Here is a 27,183-nt window from a genome sequence, read left to right as displayed (position 1 = left end):
GCTCCTCCCTCTAGCCTTTTGCAAAAGCTGCTCACCTTGATCACTAACTTGGGTTCAATAGCAGAGAACCCACTAATGCAGAGTCCATAGGTGTCAACTTGGCGTGTACAGAAAAGTGTAGACCTTAAGTCTAGAAGGTCAACAGAAAAGTGTAGACCTTAAGTCTAGAAGGTCAACTGGAAGACGCTCACTGTGGAAGAGTTGCTAAGATGAAATGAGACAGTATCCAGAGTCATTGGCCAGGGATGATGCAAAGTCAGATACTCAGTAGGCGATGTGGCTTCCTATCAGCATCACCAATATCACCCTCACCATCACCATCACCATGACAATTATCACCATCATTATTACTGATAGGTGTACTAAGGCTGCCAGCCACCAACCCATTCACCTAAGCTGGCCTCTAGCTATCCCAGGACAGGTTGATGTCATCTATGTGCCAAATTTAGGCAGATCTGAAGGTACCACAGAACCCTGCCATGGAACACTCACAATTAAATCTTTTTTCTTTACTAGGGGAGACAGCCCTGCTGAGTCCTGGCCTCCCGAAAGGGACGGTTGTGCTGGAGTGCCGCTGTGTCTGATAGGACCTGTGTCTGAAATGAAAGCCATGCCCTGGAACTGGACTTGCCTGCTCTCCCACCTGCTGGTGGTAGGGATGGGTTCCTCTACCCTGCTTCCGCGCCAGCCACCCCAGATGTCTCAGAAGCCCTCTTTTGTCACATTCCGAGGGGAGCCCACCGAGGGCTTCAATCACCTTGTGGTGGATGAGAGGACAGGGCACATTTATTTGGGGGCTGTCAACAGGATCTACAAACTCTCTAGTGACCTCAAGGTCTTGGTGACTCATCAGACAGGGCCAGACGAGGACAACCCCAAGTGTTACCCACCTCGGATTGTTCAGACCTGCAATGAGCCCCTGGCCAGCACCAATAACGTCAACAAGATGCTGCTTATAGACTACAAAGAAAACAGGCTGATTGCATGTGGGAGCCTATACCAGGGTATCTGCAAGCTCCTGAGGCTTGAGGACCTCTTCAAGTTGGGAGAGCCCTTTCACAAGAAGGAACACTACCTCTCGGGGGTTAATGAGAGTGGTTCAGTCTTTGGGGTGATCGTTTCCTACAGCAACTTCGATGATAAACTATTTATTGCCACAGCAGTAGATGGCAAACCTGAATATTTTCCTACCATCTCCAGCAGGAAGCTGACTAAGAACTCTGAGGCGGATGGCATGTTTGCTTATGTTTTCCATGATGAATTTGTGGCCTCTATGATTAAGATCCCTTCAGACACCTTCACGGTTATCCCCGACTTTGACATTTACTATGTCTATGGTTTCAGCAGTGGCAACTTTGTCTACTTTTTGACCCTTCAGCCAGAGATGGTGTCCCCCCCAGGTTCCACGACCAAGGAGCAGGTGTACACCTCAAAGCTTGTGAGGCTCTGCAAAGAGGACACAGCCTTCAATTCCTATGTAGAGGTGCCCATTGGCTGTGAGCGCAGTGGGGTGGAGTATCGCTTACTACAGGCTGCCTACCTGTCTAAGGCTGGTGCAGTGCTCGGCCGGACCCTGGGTGTCCGCCCAGATGATGACCTCCTCTTCACCGTCTTCTCCAAGGGCCAGAAGAGGAAGATGAAATCTCTGGATGAGTCTGCCCTGTGCGTCTTCATCTTGAAGCAGATCAATGATCGCATTAAGGACCGCCTACAGTCCTGTTATAGGGGCGAGGGAACGCTTGACCTGGCCTGGCTCAAGGTGAAGGACATCCCTTGCAGCAGCGCGGTGAGTAAGGAGGGATCTCATGGGCCTGGACAGTGGGCTTTGCACAGACCATTTGTAGCCTCTATGGGGTTTCAATGGGTCTCCATTTTGGGTCTCAATTTGGACTATCACCAGCCAAGCATCCTTAGTATGAAGGAATCAGCTAGAGTTAAAATGTATATTTCTTATAGGCGACTCATTCTGGTCTCTTGTTGGTTATGAGAAACAGGGCTGCGAGTGGGTGGAGACATGTGAAGTCGACGTTCTTTGTATTTTGGTTTCCGGCAGAGAAGCTTAGAGTGAAATGATGGAAGATTCAGATAAGGCAAGTGCTAACATGGGAAGTCATTTTGCATTTGAGATGGACATGGGGTTCCAGAGAATTATGGTTTTATTTTAGCCCCTTGCGTGTCTCCAAGGAGAGATAGGAAGAGTTCAACCATATTTATAAGGTTATTCTGTGTTCACAGTGCCATGAAAAGAGGTCTTTCTTAGGTTTCTATTGCTGGGGTAAAGAGCACAACTGAAAGCATCTTGGGAACGAAAGGGTTTATTTTAGCCTACAGGCCACAGTCTTTCAGGAAGGGAATTCAAGGTGAGAATCCTGGAGCCATTTATTTTGGGTGGTAGATGATATAGTCAAAAGGATCCATAGGGATGTTATATACTTGGAGGACTCTGCAGTGCTCCCAAATGTAGGTGGTCAATGAGAAACCATATCTGTGCTGTGCGTGTATGTATGTGCGTGTATTGAACACTTAAACATAGGTCAGTTGGGGAAAACAGTAGAAGATAAGTATAGAGAACCCTCATACTTCTCTAGTGGAATGACAAGACTGGTTCACCAAATGTGAGCAGAAATATATTTGACATAGTTTCAGAGGTTGCCAAAAGGGAGAGGTGGATCTCTGTGAATCCGAGAGCCCAGTCTAGTCTACATAGTGAGTTCCAGGATAGCCAGGGAAGAAAAACCGTGTCTTGAGAAACAAAAGCAAAATAAAACAACAGCAAGTGAATCTACTCACTAACCATCTCTTAACTATCCTGTCTCTTATTCTTCTATGTATTCTGGGAAGCCCTGTCAGTGTGTAGACCTAGCGTATGTGCAGATCCTAAGGTTGATAAGGAGAATCCTTCTCAATTGCCCTTCCACCTTATTCCTTGAGGTTAAAGTCTTTCAGTCAAGCACAGAGAGCTCAGCAAAATGACTGGTTTTGCTAGCCAGCTTGCTCAGGAGACTGTCCTGCCTCCACCTTCAAGGCTGGAATTACAGGTGGGTTGCTATGCCCACCCAGTGTTTGCATGGGATTTGGTGGACTCCACACTCGGGATTCACACCTGTATAACAAGTGATTTAACCACCAAGCCCCTTTACCCAGGAAGCTCTTGATATCATTAAAATGCAATGGAATTTTAAATCTGCATTTGGGAGGGGAGAACTTCAATCCATAGTGCCTTCTTTAAATATTCATTTTATATTTGAGCACTCTGACACACTTGAATACAATGCAATAAATATCTCCACCAATGCATTTGCACACCCATGTGCATACATTGCTTATGCCCAAAAATGGCATGGCAGTAACGATCACCAAGCAGATAGTTCTTTTTGAGATCAGAGGGTTTTGCAATCTCTCAAATCTCTCATGGTTTTCTTTAGAAACCTTGCTTGACAATTGTTTTGGGTTTTGCTTTTGGGAGCAGCAGCATCTACAGGGGTCCACGTAGACTGCATGAACAGGTATCTATCCCGCTCTTGCTCCTGTCATAAAAGAAAAGCCAAGTTCGTCCCAGAGGCCTACAGAGCAGTAGGCCCTAACACTGCATGGTATCCTTGGAGAGAACAGAGGGAGTACAGCTTTTGCGAGGCAGACCAATGCCAGGACTGGGAGTAACGGAGCCAGATAACAAGCTTTTGATTTTTTTCTTTTGGCTTTAATTAGCTCTTTCAAGTTAGAGGCGAGTTCGGAGCTGAGAATAGGGAGGGGGAGGCCAGAAACTGCACAGGGCTAGGGCTGTCTCCCAGCCAGTCTAAAAAAGGCCAGGCCAGCTTTTAATGCACAGTATCAGTTTCCTTTGATTTGGTTGATACCCACGTTCCTTTGCTCAGGCTCTCTTGTTTCAATTCATTTGGGCTCTGCTCAGACCACACATGTCCCATATGGCACAATGTCAACATCAGACAGACGGTACTGCCACACTGTCCCCAGTGTCAGCTGTGCTGGCATCCCGCTTTCCTGTGGCCATCCCCAGTGTCGTTGTTTCTTCCAGTCTAGAGACAGAGAATGGACAAGGTGAACTCTGGGGCTCCCTCAGGGTCTGCAAAGTGGGAACTGAGTCTCAGACAGTGTCTTAGTTAGGGTTTCTATTACTGCGATAAACAACGTAATCAGAAGTAAGTTGGAGAGAAAGGGGTTTATTCAAACTCACAGTTCCATATCATAGTTCATCGCTAAGGGAAGCCAGGGTGGAAACTGGAAGCAAGAGCTGATGCGGAGGCCATGGAGGAGTACAGATGACTGGCTTGTCCCTTATGGCTTGCTCAAGTGGCTTTCGGATAGCACCCAGGACCACTAGCCTAGAGGTGGCACTTTCCACAGTGGGGTGGGCCCTCCCTTATCAATCATCAACCAAGATAATGCCCACAGACAAACTGTATGGAGGCTTTACTCTGTTGAGAGTTCTTCAATCCAGCTTGTGTCAAGCTGACATAAAACTTAACCATCACAGCTGGATTTGTCCCATGGGGTACTGCTACTGGAAGTAGCCAAAGGGAGGCTACGACTTTAAGAGGTTGACTTTTTAAGGGTTTGTTTGTGGAGGATGGGGAATACCTGTGGGCTTTATTATAGTTATAACTTGGAGAGCTAACAAAGGGGGATAGGACCAGAGATTTGTTTCAATTACACACTTTATCCTAATTCTGTAAGTTAGAATGCTTATCAGAACATGTTTAATGAGCTAATATGGCTTCTTCCATTTCTTGAGACATATATTTCTTCCCCTGAACTTAGAGCTGAAAGTAGTCTGACCCTGGGTCACTTGCCTACCTCATGAGTCCAGAGCCTTCTGATTGAAGCTCATGCTTCTGCTCCCTATGGGCCAGGATGGCTGTGTTCATGTTAGAGAGAAGCCTGGGGGACAGCCAGGAGTGCTCTCCTATGATGGAGTGGCTGTGAGTATCGAAACATTTGCAAGTGCCGATCCCTGGGCTACGTTGGTTATGGATACAGTGGGAGCTGGTGAGGCATCTTTAGGTGTTTTGGGGGATAGGAACAGCCCCTAACTTTGCTTTTTAAGCCTTTCTTTTCCTGGGTCCTAGTCTTTTCTAATCCAAATGGAAAAGGCATCCAATAATGAAGGCAGTAAAGCCTTCACATTGCACAGAGGATCTCGTGAGAGCCTAGGCGTAAGAGACCTAGAACAATCTGATAGGGGTCTTAGATTGTGCCTCAAGGGCCTGAGGACTAACCTAGGCATAAGAGACCTAGAACAATCTGATAGGGGTCTTAGATTGTGTCTCAAGGGCCTGAAGACTAACCTGAGACCAATTTGTTAGGAAGGCATGTAGGAGGGTTAACTGATTTGGTTTAATTTCTATTTCTGTATCTTCTCATCTCTGGCCCGGGCCCGGGCCCTGCCCTCTTTATAGACCTCTGCAACTCTCTGTCTATAGAGCACACGCCTCTAGGGCTACGTGATTTGTAGCCTACCATTTTTGTCCTGTGCTAGGATTCTGTGAAGCCCAGCCTTTTTCCCAGAAACTTGACAGTTCTAATATGAAATAGGCTGCCCACTCTGGGGAGTGCATTGTTGTGAGCTAAGCATCTGTGTCCTTCATGAGTCTAGAGGTTGTCCTAGGCTTGGATCCCTACATTTCTCTCCCTTTTCAACTTGCTGGGTCTCTCACAGAGCCCTAGCCTCTGGCTCCAAGTAAGCTCCTGAGTAGAGAGACATCTTAAATCCTGGGAATGTTTTAGGCAACTAGGCAACAGAGTGGCCAAGATCAAGGAAAGACCTCAGTCTCCAGGAATGTGAAAGGGAAGCAATCACTACAGCCTGTAGATGGGACAAAGGTTGTAGTCAAGGGAGTGTCTGTCACTCCATTTCCTGAAGTCTGAGTTTGAAACCAACTAAGAAGCATCGGGTAGCACAAGTCTAGGGCTGATAATGGGAGGCAGATACAGAGTGGATACAAATCACTTCCTCTTCTCTGTGAGCTTTGACCTCAGAATGATCTTTTGCTAGAAAAAATAAATGGGTCCATGGGGCAGGGACTCTTATTTTGAGTCATCACCAGTCACCTGTCAGTTCCTTATAACTGGGAGTAGAGAGTGAGGGTCACCATACCTTTGTATAGCCCTGTCTTTCCAGTGTGCAAGGTTTATGCCCCTTTTTATTGTTCCCAGAGTCCTATAGAACAGCAGAATAGTTAGACTCCAAGCCCAAAGGGGATAGAGGGACAAAGAGTCAAGCATTTACCTCAACATCATGTAATTAGCAGTCTAGAACATACTGTGTGTCTAAATTCCAAGCCTACTACTTTTCCCATGTCTGGATAGGCAAGGTTCCTATGCAAGGACCATCTAGGCAGAACAGGGAATGTGTGGTCCTAGACACAGAGTATCAGGTACAAATGGGCTCTCCAAGTTAAGGCATCTTGGAAACATCTCCCAAGATTCCAGAGGCCTATCTGGAAGAACTATGGCTGGGCCAAGCTCCCATAGGATTTGAAGGTTTACCCACTGGCCTAGCCAGTCCCATGGGGGTAGAGGTACAAGAACCAGCTTCATTTTCACTTCCTGCCCAACAGCATACATCATTGATATGAAGGAGAACCCTATCCCTACATGCTGTGTGAGTCATCTGTTTCCCAAACACAGCAGGTAGTCCTAGGAAGTAGGCAGGGTCATCCCCTTAGACTCAGGCTGGCCTTGTATCCCAGCATAGCTCCTCACTTAGGTTTGCCTGGTGGCGCCTGAGATCCTGAACTCCATGAAAACGAGCATCCGGAATAGCCAGGCAGCTATCCCAGGCCAGTCTCAGCCAGTCTGCTTGGGCTGTTTTCATTTCTCTGTCAGCAGGAAGCTGGGCTCTGACTCCATGGTTTTGTTTCCTGTTATGTTGAGAGGCAAGAGTTCCTCTCTTTGCTTGGCACTCACACTCCCATGGTCCAGGAACTCCTCCTCTTCCACACCCTGACTCCCTTCTCATTCCAACCAATCTTGCCAACACTACAGACCACTAAATGTTCATGGAGTAGCACATTCATGTCCCAATAGGTGCACATATGCAAGCCCTCACTCCTTGCAGGCCCTCTGAGTACACAATTTCCTTATTTAAAATTCAGATGCCTATTGTAAGACAACCCCAATGTAGCTCTCATACTAGGTGTCCAGGTCTAAAGCCATTCATTTATCTTAGCCTTCTTGGTCAGCAGGATTTGCAGAAGTCCCATCTGCATCTTTTGGGGTCATGAGATGATGGCCAAGTTCTGGGAGATGAGCTAGGTCTGGTGGGAAGAAGTCCAATGTTGACTTAATATGTTCTTTCAGGATGCTACTTGGGAGGCCATCAGGTCAGTGCGTGTGTGTGTGTGTGTGTGTGTGTGTGTGTGTGTGTGTGTGTGTGTTGGGGGGGTGTTGACTGTAGAAACCAAGAATCACAAATACCAAATTTTAATACAGGCACGTCAAAGAGAGATGGTCCCTAAGTTTCTGAGCTATGACTTAAGGACATGGATCCTCACCATGCTGAGACATCACTTCCCAGGTTCAGCACAATATCATGCACACAAGTACATATGCCCATGTGCACACACCTTCCCTGTGTCCATCTTCCCTCTTGTTGCGTCTCTTCATCTTGCTCTAAACCCCTCTCCTCCTGCTTCTTGTCTCTGTGGTTTCTCTCTACTCCTGCTCACAACACTACCTCAGTCGTGAACATAGTGATAGTCCCCTCTCACGAGTATACAAATGCATATGAGTATTTGTGCACGAGTCTCTTTCACTATGGCATAGCACAGCCTGAAATGGAATGCTGGACATCTTGTCTATCAACTCATGTATGTACCTCACTGATCACTCCAGATATGGGGTTCCCTTTGACTCATTTCATTTAGTAGCATCTTGGCAAGGATGCTGGCCAGGCAGTCCTGACCTTTGGGTTTCAGCACAGTGCCTGCTCATGAGCTATCAAAAGGCCAGTAAACAGTTCTCCTTTTGCTCTAACTTTATGCTAAAGAAGAAGTTGGTAAGACACTATATATTTCATAAAAAGTAAAAGAGAAACACACAAATGTTATTAGAAAGTAAGGGCAGGCCCGGAACTCCTTGGTGAGTACCAGTGATCCCCGCTCCACCCTGCACCCTCACCTCTGGTTATACTGTCCCTGTGGTTTATTGTGAGATCTACAACATCAGTATCTTCTTTGGCGAGGTTTGGGCTGTGTCTAACTGAGGTTACATTCAGTGTCTTCATCCCTAGAATGTGCTTGTTTGAGGCCTGCCTCCCTTTTTCCATGTACGCATAATGGAAGCTCAGACAGTGCACCAAAAGAAGACATCTTCTGAGTCACAGTCTTGTTGCTTTTTGTCTCCTATGTCCTTTAATTTTGCAAGGCTGAAGGGAATGATCACACATCCACACACTGGCAACTGCTCTCATTTCATTAACAAAGTTAGAGAGGGAAGGGACAACCAAGGGCACTTTCCTTATTCTATCTGTCCATTTAGATCCTTCGTCCCAGTGAATCTGGCTCCAAGTGCTGTCCACATACACATATTGGCATCCCCAAGAGCAAGGAAAACCAGTATTGTTCTCCATGTCATTACTGTGTCTCTGTCAGTGTTCCAAAATATAATGGGATCTGTTCTGCTGATTTATCCTGCATGCAGGCGACATTACCCAGACACACGGGCCGGAGGAGCAAGAGAGGAAGATACACGGCAACATGAGTGGAGCTAATAAAATTTATTCCCACTAACAAGGGAATGACCTACCCCATAATTCAGCCTGGTGAGCAGGGCCACTGCTTCCCTGTACCCGCCAGGAAACACACAAACTTAATCATCGTGGCATTCCTCACCTCAATTATAGTTCGAATGGTGGCTGTGGCTGCCTGCCTTAAACTCTGGGAGGGGGAGCAAGAGCTGGGATTGATGGGCAGTTTTGTATGGATGTCTCTGCCCCTGACAGGCAGCTGCTAGGGGCGGGAAAGCTAAGGTCTAGAAAGGGAGGGAAGCTTCCTGGTGGAGTTTTGGCTGGTATTGCTCACAAGGCTGAGAAACTTCTCTGGGAGTCCCCAGGGGTCCAGTTGGGGCCACTAGATTTGCTCCTGGCCTGGTTGCCACCTGCAGAGTTCTGATTCTCTTGCCAAGCTGGTCCATGGCTGTGGCCTGTGCAGGCCTCCATTGTGCCATGTCAATGGTTACTTATTAGAGGGAGGAACCCAGGGCCTTCAGCAGCAGGGCTAATGAGGAGAAGGTCACGGGTCCAGCCCCCAGTATCCTGACTGAGCTGCTCTCCGATGGTGCTGCTCAGCAACCCTTTGGAGGGCACATGGCAAACACTCGCTGCTGGTTATGACCTGGCTTGCAGAAAGCATGTCGGCATTAGTGCCCCTCTCCTGGGAATCCAGCAGAAATTAGTAGCCACAGAAGCCTATTAGAAGTCTAGCTTGTTATCACAACTATCGAAGGACTCCGTAGATGTCTGGTGACATTGGTCAACAGTTGATACCCAAATACACAGAGGTTTCAACACTAGTATAAAAAGAAACATTGCCTTAGTTGATGGCTTCCATTGCTCCATAGGTACAGAAGAAGTACAATAATTAAGCTTTGGAAGTTGCTTCTACTCCCCACCGAGCTTCTGGGACATAATTGGCTTTCTTCTGCACTGAAATTTCGCCCCTTCCATCCTTTATGAGATGCCTGGAAGCAGAGCTCTTGGTTCTTGGGAACATTGGCTACAATTTGTTGGGTTGTTTTTTCAGCCCTGAGACACTTTGCACTGAATCCCTTCAATAACATATTTGTCTAACTAGGCTACTGTGGCTGTGTCTTGCTGGCTCTCCCTCCTTTCCTCTGTACACATCCATTTTCCTTACAATTCCACTGAAAGGGACACAATAAAGAATCACTCTGAGATGATGCATTAGTAACTAAGTGGATGACTACAGTCCCCATTTCTGTCTCTGCTCTCTGTGTTCACAGCCTGGGTTCAGGGGCAACCTTCACCTCTAACAGTTCTTCCCTGGCTTCCTTCCTGCAGTAAGAGCCTCAGTAGAGCTGACAGAGAGGGTTAGGAATTATGAAGGAGAAAGCAAAGGTTATGCTCATCAGTGAAGCTATCAAAGGGTTGAAGGAGTGTGTGTGTGTGTGTGTGTGTGTGTGTGTGTGTGTGTGTGTGTGTGTTAATTCTTTGTTAGAGAAATGGTCGCTCAAACACATCTTACAGAGTAACAAACAGGCTTCTCAACAAGGCTAAACCTAAGCCTACCATAGTCTCCTGGAGTTCTTTCTAGGCTCCTAAGAGCCTCTGGGAGCCCTCTCTGTTTACCCCTGAGGAGACAGTAGAGCGTACACAGCCTCATCTCTAGAGGCCCATGCATGCAGTGCTTCAGGCCCTGGTGTATTTATGAGCACCCGAGGGGTCAGCAGCCATATTTGAGATATGGTTCCTAATAAGTGGGTGATCATTATCACCCTGTACTGCAGAGCCTCACAATCGGAATCTGTATTTAGACATGAGCTATTACAGCTTATCTGATCAATACCTCCTTTAAAAAGAAATCCCACATTCGTGTAATTCACTGGTGCTGGGTTTCTAGCAGAGGCTGGCTATGGGCAGCCCCTGCTGTGTGTGTGTGTGTGTGTGTGTGTGTGTGTGTGTGTGAGAGAGAGAGAGAGAAAGAGAGAGAGAGAGAGAGAGAGAGAGAGAGAGAGAGAGAGAGAGAGAGAGAGAGAGAGAGAGAGGTGTAATTAATGCAAAGAGGTTTGTGGTTTGTGAGAATGCAGAATTCCAGAGGTCCTCTATCCTAAGCATCTAAGCTGTGGCTTACAGATTTCTCTCCTTTTCCTCCTGTCTCACATGTTTTCAGAAAGCTTCACTTCCACCACTTCCACATTCTTCGGCATATGTGGACACTGGAGAGGAAGATACCAAATTTGATGATTGGCCAGGGACTGTCTCATCTCAAAACAGGGTTTGTTTGGTTATGACCAGGTTCTGGAAGTGACAGACAGCAGAAGTCCTTCTTTAGTAGTGGGCTTTGCTGTGCCTGAGCCTGGAAGATGCCCACTCTAAGGCTGCTGCCTAGCAACACAGTGGGCAGACATGAGGGGTTTTGTTGTTGCTGTTGTAGTTGTTTTTTTTTTCTGTCTTTTTGACCAGAAATTTGAATTTCAGTTTTCCCTGTAGCTTAATAGGTTACTAGGGCAGCTATAGTCAAGACTTGATTTTGTTTCCTATAAAATAGGTTGATTTAGACTGGTAATCTTACTTTCTTCCCTGGAATAGTACAAAAGAATGGTAGTATACTGTGTTCTAAGCCAAAAACAAACCATGGAGCAAAGACTAAGTCACCTCTGCAGAGTCTGTTTCTCTAGCAGCTGGTGGCCCTGGCCTTCCTTCTGTCCAGGGACACCTGAAGTAAGATACCAACCACTTGTCTAAACACAGCTTAGGTCTGTTTACCCAGTAGAGGAGGACACTTCGGGGGACATCAACTGAGTCTCTTATATCTTTATGTTCTTGGGACTTTCCTTAATGCTTGGTCTTTCATAAATATTCTGAAGCAAATTAATAAACAAAGATCTGTCAATAGCATTGTTCTCCCAGAAGCCCCCTTTCCCCCTTGCTCAAAACAAGGAGTTTCTCTAGGCTAAGGAACACCAGTACAGGCTTAGATGGACCTACAGTGGGAATTTTGGTGGCTTTCCTCCCTCATTTAATGGACAGGGATGGTGTCCCAGGGAAAGAGAATGCTGTGGGGGTGCCCAGAATTTCATAGGAAGCAGGGGCAATACTCCTCCCCCCAGGAAGGAGAGAAGGGCTCTTTTGCTGCTTGTGTAAAGACTCTTCTGTTTGCTGCCCTCAGAGCAAGTGTAGAACAATGTCTGGCCTTTCATTTTCCTTCCTGGGATTCAGCAAAGTCCAGCAGGTACATCCATGGTCAGAGTAGCCAGCCAACTCCATCCATCACACTGGCTCACCTGACCTGCATTTCTAGGCCAGTATGGGCTGTTTGTAAGAAGTGGATGCCTGGGGTGAGAGGGGAAGCCTGTAGCTATGGTAAAGACTATGTCCCAGAGCTCAGCTAATTGGCCACAGGGGGATGGACCTCCTGACCCCTACCTCGTTAGCACTGCCTTTGGACCACTGAGCTCTGGCCTAGTTCTGACCTTTCTGTAATAAGGGTTCACTAGGTTTCTGATAAAGGTAGGGCAGCTGGGGGCCAGGGAAAGTTTCTCTGTGTGGCACGGAAGGGGCTGCAAGGAGAAGACCAGGGTGCCCACCAGCTAGGGTGGGCAGCATCAGGATCAGGTGCCAACCCACCTCTTGCCTTATGGTCTTCAAGAGGGACTGGCATGGCTCCCAACATGATGGTTTGGTCCTTAAGAGCTGTTCACTATACCTAAGGTTGGCGGGTGATTCTGAGGGTGTGGTTCTCACCCTTCCTAGTACTGTGACCCTTTAATACAGTGCTTCATGTTGTGGTGACCGCAACCATAAAATTATTTTTGTTGCTACTTCATAATTGTAATCTTGCTACTGTTATGAATCCTAATGTAAATATCTGATGTACATATGGTCTTAAAGTGACCCACATGAAAGGGTGGTTTGACCACCAAAGGGGTCACAACCCACATGCTGAGAACTGCTGTTCTTAGGGGTTGAAAGAGAACCCCCACAGTTTCCCTTGTCTGCCTTCTCAGTCTGGGCTCCTCAAGTGGCTGCCTTGTGGTTCTGTCCCAGAGCCAGGGGACATTGACAGAAGAAGGAAGCTGGCAGTGTTTTCAGCCCCCTCTCAGTGGCGATGATAGAGCTTTTCAGAGTGCCAGTCTCTGCAGAGTGGGAGCAATTTCCCTGTAATTGGTAAAGTAACCGTAACTGCTCTGTCATTTGTATGTAGCGACACGTAATTGCACGGTAACCTTTGCTGCTGTGTGCGAGGGAAGCGTGGTAAGCTATTAGATTGTAATTCGGACTGTCAGCTATGGCTTCCCATGCCACCTTACCAAGGCTGCTGGTGCTCTGCAGGCCACTGGGTAGCTGCTGTGGGGGGCCTTAGACATTTAGGTTCAACTTGGGTGGGGTGCTACTATGCAATGACCTCTGTGAGGGGATAAAACCCAGTGTGCAGATACCTACTCTCTCCTCAGTAGGGACAAAGTCCACTCTGGTATCTTTGAAAACATAGAAACGCTAAGAAGGGCATGAAGATGTGGTCTCCTTGACCCCATTCACACTTTCTGAGGAGTGAGTTTAATTGAGACACAAGTTTTGCTTTTTTAAGAACGTGGTCCATCTTCTGGATCCAAGAGACCCTTTTTTTTGCTTCTTTATTTAGCCTCTTGGATCCAATTTCTTACCCCATCCTGAAAGTCAGTTCTAGTCACTTAATCTCCACATTCCTGAGGTAGAAACTGTGTATCTCCTCAGTACTGCTGAGAAGACTCACCAAAGTTAGCCAGTTTGTCTTCAGCTGGCAAGTAATAGCTCTCATTCTTGTAGCATTTGCTGAGTGGTAGACTGTGTTCTGTCTGGGTTAGATGACTGAGTGGTAGACTGTGTTCTGTCTGGGTTAGATGACTGAGTGGTGGACTGTGTTCTGCATGGGTTAGATCTTTATCAGCCCCATGGAATATATTCTGGTATCACAATTGCCATATTAAAATGATACATCTTAGTTGAATGATTTACCCAAGGGTACAAAGTTCAGATTGGCAAACCTAATTCTAAATTGTTAACTACTGGGAAACCAAAGCTTTTACTTGGTCATCTATCTATCTGTTTGCCACCCTGCTGTCCAGCCACCAATCTGTTTACCTCATGTGTCTTAGCGCATGAAGCAAGCGCTAAGCTACGAGTACAAAGATGTATAAAGCATTGTCCCTGTCCTCATTCTCAGAGTCGCTAGAATATAGTGAGTCATTCATCTTAAGTTAGAGCTACATATTAAAAAATGTAAATAGAACTTATTATTAAAAATTCTTGCAAATAAAGAAAAGGTAGCAAACACCAAAATTAACCAGACGCAAATTCTATACAACTTAATGAACTCATATCCTTAATTAGAGTTGGTATTCAGAATGGAAGCTGTGAGGATTACATTAAACTTCTCACTTTCAGTATCAAATAGATTTTATGCACTTATCCGCCACCAAAACCAAAGATCCATGACAGCATTAGAACTATTATAACAATTGACTTTGTATTCTTTCTCTTAAACTGTCTCCTTCATGAGACATTCATCTCAGTCCTTTCTCATCTCCTAACACTTAGTCTTTCTTATGTTCTATCCTTCGGGTTATACTGTACCTACGTGCATATTTGTTTACATATGTTCAGAAATTATTGGCTAGCTTCTATACTGCTAACCACTGGGAAATCAAAGCCTTTACTTGGTCATCCATCTACCCATCTGTCTGTCTACCCTTCCATCCATCTACCTATCTGTTTACTATATATGTCTTATCTACTATGAACTGGGCACTGAGCTAAGCGTCTAGCGATGCTTAAACCATGTTCTCTGGCCTCACTCTCAGTGTCCCCAGAATGCACTGAGTCACTCATCTAAATTTATATCGCATGAATTCTATGAGGACTTTGGGGGACAGTAGAAGGAAAAATAAGATGTCCCTTTGGTCATAAGATAGAAGACAGAGGCTGTCTGTCTCTAGTCTGTCAGCAGCATTCACATGTATTCCCTTTTGATGACCTTCCTTTGTAAGAATAGAACTCATTGGCCAGCCAGCCTAGCTGAATCAAACAACTGAGACCCTTCTCTAAAGATAAGTAAAAAGTGGTTGAGGAAGTTACCTGTTATTGACCTCTGGCTTCTACATGCTGTTTAGTCCTATGTGCACATGAATACATGAAAACACACACACACACACACACACACACACACACACACACACACACACACACACACACACACTGCTGGCTGGCAGCTATAACATGCTCATGGGAATTTCTAGAGTAACTGGAGAGAGAGCCCAGACCTGGGTCTGCAGGCACAGCTAGACTCCTGATTACAGCCTAGTCCTGGCCCCTGTGATGACTGTGGCTCTAATAATACTGTTAATGGGGCCCTGGGGAAGACCCATCTAGGGTCAGAGCAAATACTCTGACCCTAGTCACCAGGTACTTAGGAATGCATACCATCCTCACCTGCCCAAGACTTTCACCAATCAGCCAGGAGCCCAGGCATCTGCACTGTATGGCCATATGCAGGTCTGAGGGAGAATCTTCCAGATCTTTTCCCTGTGCTGCAATTATCCTGAGGCTACAGCTCAGGAAACTGCAGGGGCTTCAGCTCCCCACATCCATTATGTGTCCTGTACTGGGCTGGATTTTTACTAACAAATTCACATAAGATATCTTCCTTCACTGAAGAGCTTCCAGGTCACAGGCAGCCTTTTTCATTGCCTCATCCAGTTCTTGCCTTGGCCCTGCCTTGCTGTTTGACAGCCGAGGAAGGTGAACCTCAGGACATTAGGAACAAGTTATACCTCAGAAACAGCCCGTTGGCTATGCAAAGCCTGTCCTTTGACATTGTCTCAGAACTTCACTGTGAAAGCATCCCTTCCCTGGCGCTCTAGCTTTGAGGAATCTAAGAAAGGGCACACCTCAGGACTGATGGACAACCTCAGCAACCCACTTGTTTAAAGGCCTGGATCACCCGAGGACTCATTCAGGGGAAAACCTGACCCCCAGGGAAGCCAGGGGTGGAGGGTATCATTTTCCATTAGGTTACCCATGAGCCCCCAGCTGCATCTTCAATCTCCTTTGAGCTGAAAGACAATACTAAGGCAGGGAATGGGATGCTGAGTTTCACACAGGTGTGGAGACAGAATCTGCCTCCTGACAGGGCCTGGCAGGGAGCCCTGTGATCCAAGATGAGCAGAATCCCCAGCTCAGACAGCCAGGCTGGGCTACCCTAGCTTCCTTCTGGTGAAAACATTCCTCACCTGGGCCTCTTGCTGTGAGGTGCTGCAGAGGGAGAGAATCACAAGGCAGGCCACTCTCTGCCTCTGACAGCATGACTTCATGATGCAGTTGCTTGACTGCATGACTCTGTTTTTGTAGGTGGCTGGTGATTTGTTTGTGTTTTGCCCAGCTAAGGGGAAAAAAAACTGTTTGGTAATCCTGGCCACTCCAATGGTCTCCTAGATGAAAGTGGAGAAAGTCCAGATTTCACCTTGCCTCAGGTTAATTAGGGGTGTGTGGAGGATGGCAGTAGGGGACTACAAACACGGGCTCCCTCTCTTCCTGCCTCGGGTTCCCCTTGTGCTGAGTAGATGACCATGCAGCTTCATCTACCTGGAAGATGGGTCAAAATAGGCAGAATACAAACTTTGCTGGTTGCAGAGATCTTTGTAGCCCAACTCACGCTCAGAACACTAGGGACTCGGATTCTTTGTGAACCGGAGTCAGCAATGTTTAAAGACTGTGAGGCTTCTAGGCACCCCAGGCTGCCCTGGAAACACCTGGCAGGTTGCCATAGTTACATCTAACAAGGGATAGGCATATTCTCTTAACCTGGATCTTTCTTTCTCTTGTCTATCCATCTTTTACCGACCACCTGTCTCCTTTCTCGTTTTTCTCACAATAGGAAGAAAGATGCAGGTGAGACACGATCTTGAAGTTTTGTCATAAATGTTGCTCTGTTTTTTGTTTTGTTTTGTTGTTGTTGTTGTTTGGTTTGGTTTGGTTTGTGATGGAAGGGAAGAGTTTTGTTGGATCTGAGCTGTTGGACCAGGTGACTGCAGCAGAGGCTGGAGGTGACCAAAGGTACGAACAGACATTTGTTCCACATGTGGAAGAAGAGGAGAGGCTAGAGAACTTTCAGTGTTCAGTAAGTAATGCTCCCACTCTGGTGCCTATTGCCACTCCCCTTCAGGAAGGGAATGAAAGAGCCCTAGGCCCTGGAGAACTGAGTTGGCCACTTTCACTGGGTTGTGTTGGCAGGAGCCTGCCTGCTCTTCCCCAATGCCTCTTGCTTTGCCTGGCTTTAAGCCTTTAAAAAAAGCAACACCTTCTATTTTATTTCTCTCCCTTCTCTGAAAAGTCCAAAGACGTTTACAGGCCCAATCTTGACAGACTTTATGGTAGCCCATCAAAAGGCAGGGACTGTGTCCTTCATCTTTATAGTCTGAAAAATAAAAAGCACAGGAAGACAGAGTAACTCTTTGGATGCCACACAGCGTCTCCAGGAAAGGAACAGAAATCCAGTAAGTTCCTAGCACCTTGGAGGAGCCTGAGCTAACCCAGGGCTGCTTGAGGGGAGTGTGAGAATTCTCCACAGCCACTGTAGAGGTCTTTACCCTCCAGGACCCAGTAGAACTCAAACAGGACTCCACAGTTGCATGGGATCCTCTATGTTAGAAGTAACTGGAAGTCTGGCATGAAGAGTCAAGTTTTGGGGGAAAGATGGGGAAATTGGCCCAGGAATCCTTCCTCTTGACCCTTGACCCCTAAAGGCTGTATTTCCTAGAGTTGGAGATGAGTTGGGTCATTGGTATCACTGACTATCAAAGAACTCAGAGGTGTAAATTGGTTTGAGAATGATGTTTGGGAAAGCTTGAGACCAGGCGCCTTCCTTCTTAAGGACTTTTCTATGACCTAGTATTAAGGCTGTTTCCCAGTATGGTATCCAAGAGCTCCTTTTATGTGGAACATCTTGGGGAGTTTGATCCACAGATCTTGTTGTAGGAAAGTTTACTACAGGCACGACAAATGTACATCTGCCCTCTTCACTGTGCTGGAGGAGACAGCATCTGAGAGCAGCAGCATGAGCAGGTACAAACGTGGCTCCTTCAAACCCCACTTCTTTGCTGATCATCTGTCTGTGGCTCTCTGATCCTGTTGGCCACACTTTAAGAGTCCAGGCTGCATTCTCTCCCTTTGAGCTCTCAGCGCCACATCGGCTCCAAAGTCAGTGGGTAGACACACAGTCGTGGAGGTCATTCCTCTGACACCAGAGCCCAGGTATTTGTGGCCCATGCAGGGGGCTATCCCAGAACTTTTCAATGCAGCAATGAAGGTGGATGGTCACACCCACCATGATGGCACTTAGAAGGGTCCTTGAAGATGCTGTGGTGCAAGGTGAGAGGCACCGCCAAGGATCTGTGCTGCTGCCGTGGGCTTGCAGCTGTCTACTTGGGAGAATGTAGACAAACCATCTAGCATCTCTACAGCTGAGCTTGTAAAACAAAACAAAACATACAGATCAACCAACCAACCAAAAACAAAAACCCAAAGGATTCAGACTAAACGGTACATTGCTAAGGAGTCGTCTGGCTCTGGACCTTCCTGGCTCCACACCTGTGCCATTTCCCACCCTTCTCTTTCCTAACTTTTCTCCCATTTAATTTTCAGCTCCTTACCATTGATGACAACTTCTGTGGCCTGGATATGAATGCTCCTCTGGGAGTGTCTGAAATGGTACGTGGCATTCCAGTCTTCACAGAAGACAGGGACCGCATGACCTCCGTCATCGCATACGTCTACAAGAATCACTCTCTGGCCTTCGTGGGCACCAAAAGTGGCAAGCTAAAAAAGGTAGGAATGAGATGCGATTGTTTTAGTTAGTGTGAAGACAGTCGGTCCCCACAGTGTTTCACTGTCATGGGCCTGGTGTGCCGGGAAGACAGATTTGAGCTGAGGAGATAGGCTGCTGTTGAGGGGATGGCGGTTGCGCGTCCTTTCTCTGCCTTTATTTGTAGACTGTTGTGCGAATTGGGCGGCCTGAGTGGGTGGATTCGCCCTTCCCTAGAGCTGGCATGCACATGAGAATTGTTAGGCCAGCCTTGCTAGGTGGTTCCAAATGGTGTATTCTATTCTACTTGGCCTTGCGCCCTTAGGCAAGGGCCCTATTAAGTCTAGGTGGCTGGAAGAGGTGGACTGGGGGGAGGGCTGTGCCTGTTCCTCTTGTTCCAGCCCTTACGGGCTGGTGCATCCATCTGGCATTCATTCAGGGAACAGATGGAGCAATGTGCAGACCTGCTTGAGAGCTGCTAATGGGGCTAAGAGCCAGCCTGTGAGAGAGGGACGCCATTGCTGAAGTAGAAGCAAAGAAGTGGTTTATGGATGGATGGAATCATATGGTCCGGAGAACTTGGCGTGTGACCCTTGTCCTAGCACAATGGGCAACCTTGGCTCACTGGCAGTCTCAGGTGTGTTTGCCCATTCAGAAATGTTCTCAGCCATGGATTCTCAGGGGGATTCGGAGTGGCTTTATTGTGTGTATCTCTGATGGGGCTAAGTGCCTATCTAACGGTGGAAGCCAGAGCCCTGCTTTCTGTTGGCTGGTTATTCGATGTTCTTTAGCTTGTCTTATTTAGGCTCCCCTTGGCAATTTCCAAACACTGTGTGATTCGGATGAAGTAAAATGATGAAGACTGAACCTTGGTCCATCCTTTCCCTTTGATTTATGTCTCGGTGTTAACTTTGAATGGTTATGAGTGAGAACATATTCTATGTCAGTCTAGAAAACTGTGTCTATCCTACCATCATATTATGTAACATCACAGCAACCACTTCCTTCCTGTGGACTTGATATCCAAGCATAGGCTGCAGTGTGGAGGGCATGTGAGACAGGATCAGGAATGAGTGGTAGGTATATAGAATAATTACTGAATATCTGGAATAGAAAACAGGGCCTGCTACTAGAGTGCCATGGTACTCAGAAGAAAGCAAACATGGACTGTGGGCTTAATTTCATACTCCATTTCCATGTCCTGTCAGCAGTGCCACAGCTGAAAGACAATTTACCCATTGCCTGCACATCCCCAAGAAGTGTATGTCCTGCATCCCTGCCCTTCTTGCTGCTTGGGATTTCTATCCATATATTGAAGTGAGTTCTGTAGATGGCCAGAGATTGTGTGGCAAGGTGTTGGTCCTCAAACAGTTCTAATGTCTAATTGCTGCCACCTGTCTGCTTCTTCCTTTCCGGCTCCCTCCTGACCATGTCAATCATTCTGTCGCTGTGGGAGATGTGGCTAGCTTTTGGTTTTCTTCAGACTGAGGCTTCAAGTTTTGAGTGAACTAGGAAATCAGACCTCCAAACTTGCCGAATCCAGTGGGTCTAGGTAAAATCACGAAGAGAAGTCTGTGAGTTTTCTTGTAGTCAGAGACCTTGTGGTGTCTGTGCTGGCTAATGAGGGTTCTGCTTTCACTATTACTCACTTTGCTGGAAAAGTACATTTTAAATCTCAGTGGCATGCTGCTGTTTGGATCATCTGTGAGATGCTTGGCATTACTGGGAGATGGGGAAAGCTGGGGGTGGGGGTGGGACTGGTACACGGTTCGTCTCATCCTTGAATGGAATGGCACAATCCCATCCCTTTTTCTGTTTTTTTCCCCCTCTTTTGCTCCCTGACTCATATAAAATTTTTCCCCATTACATGCTGTTACATCATGTTATATCAACTTGACAATAGCCCAAAATGACAAGGCCAAGTGAAATTAGACTGGAACCTTCTAAATTTTGAGTCCAAATTATCCTTTCTCTCTTAATAAGTTAATTGTCTTGGGTATTTTGGGATAGTGATAAGACACTGTCCAAAACAATCACCATACACAATTCGTACAATGAAGTGTCTATTGACTGGCTACACTGGCTCCCACGGGGACACTAAACACTGTAAGTACACAAGTACTTTGGGTTGCTTTAATGCTTCCCACGAATGAGCCCCATCTTAGTACATTGGAGAATCGCCTTTCCTCATCACCCTAAAACATGGTTATCTATGGAATCTCAGACTAGCGTTCCAGACAGAATGGCTCCTGGATGAGGAGCAATTTTGTCATTTTTAGAGCCGTTTAGACTATGTTGCAAGTGTCAGGGATGTGGAGAGTTCTTTGTGTATAATGGAGGAGTTATTCAGGAAAATACACCTTTTTATTCTGGACTTGACTGCACTGTAAATCTGAAGTGGTTTAGAACAGTGCAACAGCCTGTCTCCTGCCACTGAGGCTCAGTGTCACACAGCTCGATGAGTGGGGGATGAGCACAGCAGATGAGTAAATGCACAGAAACCACCCTGCTGGGGGCATGTAGGGGCAAAGCCATGCATAGACAACAGGCAACACCTAATGGAATATTTGGAACATTCTCAGCCGCATGCAGGCTGGCATTTACCATCTTCCCCTTGGATGCGTTTGTGTAAGAACGGTCCAGCTTGAGCCACCTGGGATGTTAAATTTAATATCCAAGCAGTGGTGGGGCTGGTGAGGCATACATATCTGAAAGCTAAGAGTAGAGTTGTCGGATGGTGGGAAATAAGCTTGCGGTGGGGGTGGGGGAGCGCACCACCTAGGCAGCCAAACTTTCTGCTCCACAGGTTCAGAGTGGCAGCCGCTTAATAGCTTTGCACGAGTGTGGCCCGCGCTTCTGCAGACTCAGCACAGCCAGCCCAGGGGACAGTCTGAGTAGGAAAAGGAAGGCAGGGCTGCCATGTCGTCTGTTGTTTGAAATAATAAAAAGCGAAAGTGGCCCGTTTGTTTATTTTCCTAGACAATAGAATTTCCCACCACCAGTGGCTCAAGGTCACCACGCCCCTTTCCCTGCAATAACTCTGATTTGCTTTTCCCAGAGGTTATCAGACCCACTGCCACCTTTCTGGGCAGAGACCCAGCCATAGCCGACTGGAGGCTGCAGCTGAACTTTGCAGCAAGTTTTGTGAGGCACCGAGCCTGGGGTGTAGGAATAATGACAATCATACAGCAGCCATAATTACGGAGTTGGCGTCTTCCAGCCCTGTAATAATCTCCGGAGTGTACAAGGGCCTTTCAGAGTTCTTTACAGCATGACGAGGGGCTGGAAGTGGGCAAGGTGGGCGGGAAGGGCTTGGGTGGTTGCTGAGAGTAAGAGAAGTTGGCTGTGGGTTTTAGGGACCTGGGAGCTAGACTCCAGCTATCCATAGGCTGCCCTGGAGATTACTGACTTTTCATTTTGTTTGAAAGGTATGAGTTCCAATTATTTGCAGCCTTGCCTTTGATGACCATAATTTCATTCCTTGAGTGCATATCACATAAGGCAAGGGGAAGGGAGGTGAGGAAAGTGCCAATTTGGTTGTCTTTTGTATTTTCTGGTGTGTGTGTGTGTGTGTGTGTGTGTGTGTGTGTGTGTGTGTGTGTGTATGTATTTGACAGACATTCCCGTGGTGAACATAAAAGGCATGTTCTGTTAAGAAATCTGGCATATAAATGCTGAAACCATCAGGAGGTGCCCAGGAACTCAGAGGAACCCACAGCCTGTTAAAATTTCATCTGCAGGCAAAATCCACGAAGCAAACACCATCTTGACTTGCTTTAGGTTGTCTGCGTGAATGCTGGGGTATCTAGATTAAAAATCTGCTTGCTTAAATATCTCGTCAGCAATCCTTTCTGACTCTCCCTCTCTTTGCACCAAGCGATCATATTTTATAGCTGCTGATCATCAGTGAATTACTGCCTGACAACAGGAGGAGAGGCTGACGTTTATTGTGAACCACAACATCATAAACTTGCACCGGAGGTGTGATCTTGTCTTTCCCAAGTAACTTTCTGCCATGTGTTACACTGTTCGGTAGCTAAGAGGTGGGACACCCACCAGTGTTAGTTAATCAGATTTCATTTGGCTCATGGTTCAGGGAACACAATCCACCCTGGGTTGGAAGGTATGGCGGTGGGGCTGGCTCTGTCCATGGCAGCAGGTGACTGCTTTCTCACATCTCTGTGGAACAGGATACATAGGAGGGAAATACTGAAGCTTGGAGGCTTTCTCTTCTTTCTTTTTATTCAGATGAGGACCCAGTCAGCATTCAGGTTTAATATTAGCCTCCTTGGTTAATCCTCTGCGGAGACACAAAGGTGCATGTCACTAACACCCTAGTCATTTCTTAATCCTATCAAGTTGACAATTAAAATGAGCCATGCTGGAGCCTGCAGCAGGATGTGTGTTTGAGGAGAGCATGCCGAAGCACTCCAACCAGCCCAATAGCCCAGAATGGGAGCTGAGTGTGTGTCCATGTGGAGTCAATTTGAGTGTAAAACACAATGCGACCTTCATTACAATGTCCCACAGATTGTTTCCACTATCTTACTTTTCTGTCCTGCATCTGTTTTAAACCAATTAGCTGTGTTCCATGCGTCTACAGGGGTGAACCAGACCCAGGTTGAGGTGGGTCATGAAGACTCACACCAGGTACCATTCAGAGGACAGCTTCTCGTGATTGAGCAAGCCAAGATGGCGTTTGGCTTCATGGGTTTTGCCTGTAGATGAACTTTGAACAGGCAGTGGTTTCCTCTTAGTTCCTGGGCATCTCCTGAGGGTTTCAGAACATGTTTTTTATGTTCACCATAGAACATAATGGTGGGGGGCACAAGCATAAACACTTGAGACACACAAAGACACAGAAAGACACACACACACACACACACACACACACACACAGAGAGAGAGAGAGAGAGAGAGAGAGAGAGAGAGAGAGAGAGAGAGAGGAGAGAGAGAGAGAGAGAGAGAGAGAGCTGTATCATATCTGAGGCTCCAGCTCTGCTTTCTGCTCCCTCATACATCTGGGAATTCTTTTCAAATTTTGGATTCTGGAAATTTCAGTGTAGTTTAATTAAAAATAAATCCAGGCAAGATAAAAATAAATTTTGGCAAGATGTCTCAGAGGGTAATGGTGCTTGCCACACAAGCCTGAGGACCTGAGTTCAATCTCTGGGAACCCACATTAAGGGAGAAAGAACTGCCTTCACAACATTATCCTCTGATTTCCACATATGCACCATGACACAAGCATGTAGACACACACACACACACACACACACACACACACACACACACACACAAAGCCACACATGCAAACACACATATACACATTATAATCAATAAAATGTAAAATGAACCCATGCCATGTAGAGCTGGGCAGATGGGTGGAAGTGTCTGGAAATCTAGTTCAGGGTTGGGACTCTGTGTGTTGACCAGGAGCAAAGCAGAAATTGTACTCTGCTGATTCAAGTTTGACCATTCAGCTTGGTTGTGCAGTGAACTTTTCCAAGTGAACTGCTACTGTGAATTTGCATACGTTAGGAACAAACAGGAAGGAAAGAGTGTGAAAGGATTAGTCCTGAGCCACTTCCTGCATGGAGATGAACCTTCCTGGAGGCCTGGTAACTGTGTCCATGGTTCTGTTTGTTTGCATGTCTTATTCTGGTCTTTGCTAGTGTTAAACCTTCATGAATTTTAATTTAACCTATGCTTTCTGTATAAGACCTGAGGTTGAAGGTGCTGCAGCCCAGGATCCTCCTCTAGGTCCACCCCTAACCAGGGACAGAGGCCATTATGTCACCAGTCTCTGAACCCTTATAGCATCCCACCCAGAATAACTTTGCCTTACTTTGACGTGTCTGCTTCTGGGCATTTCGCTCACCTCATCTTGATCTCCTCTGGTGTGTCTTATGGTTTCTCTTCATGTTGTACCCAATAAGTAAGGGGATGAGCCAAGCTGGTGAACTCTCTGCCCTTTCTTGCATATTTTATGTGATTGATACTATGAAGTCCCAACCATCCTTTTTATCATGAATATTTCTACATTGGTCTTCTTTTCTTACCTCCTCTTATTTTTTTATGACTTTGCTCATGGGTCCATCTACTTTCTCCAAAGGGATCTCAAGTGGTCATTTAGAAGCAAGCGTAGCACGCCTTTACTGTGTTCTCTGCCTCCTTCAAGGCAGCTTGACAGCCATGTCTGGATTTTGACACCTTCTCTCCTGGCTCCCTGCAAAACATATATTGGGATCCCCAGCAAACAGTGCCTCAGGGGCACCTGTCACTCTCTTCCCCAGGGGAATCAGCGTTAGGGTTCATGATTGAACGACATTGTTAGAAATGAGTTTTGTCAATTCAGAATGTATTGGTACACACGCCACTTGTTTGGATTGTATGTGTGTCTATACATTGGTGTGGAAAGATCCTGACCACAAATTCAAATGAAAAGACATTGAAATTGAAGAGAGGACCACTGAACCACCCCAAATCGTAGCATGCATTCAGACAACTGGTACACAGATGTCAGGCACACTGGAGGAATTTCTCCAGTGAAATAGGCAATGGAAGAAAAATATTATGCTTTACAAGAATATGTCATTAGGAGGAAACCTAGCAGCGTATCAGGAGTCTGGCCATGTAACCAAGACAACAAAGATGAGAAAGGATGAGAGATGTGATATGCTGAGGAAGAAGGGAGCAACAGAAGGGGAGAAGGCCCCCAGCTGCAGTTGTCACCCTGACCTGCTGGGCTTTTACTACTAGACTCTCAGTTGAAAAAGAATAGTACCTAGAGGTTCAATACAGTGAAGGGTCTCAGTAAGGTTGGGACCAGAGCAGGGCTTCACCTCCAGAAGCTGCTGCATTTGCTGGTTCACTTTGATGGAGAAGGCAGTTATCATTTGGACTGAGTTGACAACCCACCTGCTGTTGCTTTCATTGGGGCTCTGTTTAGCAACTCCTTGGTCTCTGGACTCATCTTTGAATGTGTCCATTAGACTTGCTTCTTGGCAGTGTCATGGTGCTTTTCCTGGGAGCTTTGGTTTACTGTAAAAACAACTACAATGACTTTTTAAACACTTTCTCCCACATTCATCTCAAACTTTCTATCCCAGTCCAGGTGACAGAAGCATATTGTTCACCTGTAGCTGTGTGACAAGCTATCCCCAAAGAGGAATAGAGAGCGAGAGAGCGAGACAGCAAGAGATCAAGAGCGAGGGGGGAGAGAGGGGAGAAGAGGGGAGGGGAGGAGAGGGGAGGAGAGGGGAGGAGAGGGGAGGAGAGGGGGGAGAGGGGAGGAGAGGGGAGGAGAGGGGAGGGGAGGAGAGGAGAGGGGAGGGGAGGAGAGGGGAGGGAGGGAGTCTTCCTGTCTATTGAACCTAGTCCAAATGTATGTTTACCAGAGGCTTGTACCTTCTCTCTGTCCTGCTCTGACTTGGACAGTTGAAACTGATTTTCCATGTTTTTCACAGACTGTGTTACTAGAGGGGACAATGTAAGTCAGTGGGAATGAATGAGGCTTCATCTAAGAAATGCATTTGCACAATCCATTTTAAACGATCTATTTATCAATCTATGCACTACCCATCCATCCATCTGTCCTCCCACCACCCACCTATCTATCTATCTATCTATCTATCTATCTATCTATCTATCTATCTATCTATCTATCTATTATTTATTTGTTTGCTTGTTTTTTATTTTTAAGACAAGGTCTCAAAATGACTCAAGCTTACTATGGAGCTAAGATGGCCTTGAACATCTATCTGATCCTTCTGCTTCTACTTCCAAAGTGCTAGGATTCTAGGCATGTATTAACATGGCTGATTTATGCAATGCTGGGGATGGAACCCAGGGCTTTGTGATGGCCAGGCAAGTATCCTACCAACTAAACTATGTACCCAGACCTACATAATTATTTATGTAAATATTTTTTAAAGTCAGATGTATGTTTTTTACTGCAGAGCACCTGAAAGAGCAACACAGTTTCCCATAACTCACTCTCACAGTCCTCTGGGAGAGGCGTGACCTCCACCACTCAGGGTGGACTTCTCACACCCTCTGTTCCTGACCCAGGCTGTATGATTGGACTGCTGAATCTATCTGATGCTCTTAGGATAAGCCAGCCAAAGAGCAGGTCTATTAGAATGGTAGGTGTGGTTGTAGGGCTTACCCACTTCCTTGACACCACACTCTGGCTACCAAACTATGGCAACCCTACTGCCTTTCCCGATCCCAACTTCTTTCTGAGATCTTTCACTCTTGAGTGTCCTTTCAGAAAATTTCTACCCTCCCAGAGAATGCTCCTGAGGCTTCGTATGCAAAACGCCTGCAAGGGAAAGGAATAGATCTCTGTTTCTCTACCCAGGAGCTCTCCTCCCCACCAAGATTGATGGGAGTTGCTAGGGCACTGCTCTCATTTGAGTGTGTTTTAGACTAGCGGGGCACGGGAATACAGGATGGTGTTGAAACAACCTTGGTACCTGCTCTTGGTGCTCTGTGTTAAACTGAAGCCCAATTCTGATGCTTTGTGCTTCTAGGTCTTTCTCATGGGACAATAAATTTTCTGATGTTGTGCACTGAGCAGTAGGACCCTTGGGGCACTGTGGGCATCTTGTGAATACTGTGGCTGTGTGTGTGTGTTTTGTGT

At 46.5% G+C, this 27,183-nt stretch overlaps 1 protein-coding gene across 3 annotated transcripts in view; it reads left to right on the top strand.

Annotated features, from left to right (window-relative positions):
- Plxna4 (plexin A4) overlaps positions 1–27,183 on the top strand; it is a 441,985-nt gene that overhangs the window by 72,428 nt on the left and 342,374 nt on the right. For all 3 annotated transcript variants that reach the window (XM_063285987.1, NM_001107852.3, XM_063285988.1), the window contains 2 exons: positions 517–1,786; positions 18,377–18,559. In XM_063285987.1, coding sequence (XP_063142057.1) covers positions 602–1,786; positions 18,377–18,559 — 1,368 coding nt within the window. In that variant the 5' untranslated portion in view covers positions 517–601. The remainder of the gene's footprint in view (positions 1–516; positions 1,787–18,376; positions 18,560–27,183) is intronic.

The sequence above is a fragment of the Rattus norvegicus genome, chromosome 4 (assembly GCF_036323735.1).
Source record: "Rattus norvegicus strain BN/NHsdMcwi chromosome 4, GRCr8, whole genome shotgun sequence".
Lineage (NCBI taxonomy): Eukaryota > Metazoa > Chordata > Mammalia > Rodentia > Muridae > Rattus > Rattus norvegicus.
This window is presented reverse-complemented; position numbering and strand designations above follow the sequence as displayed.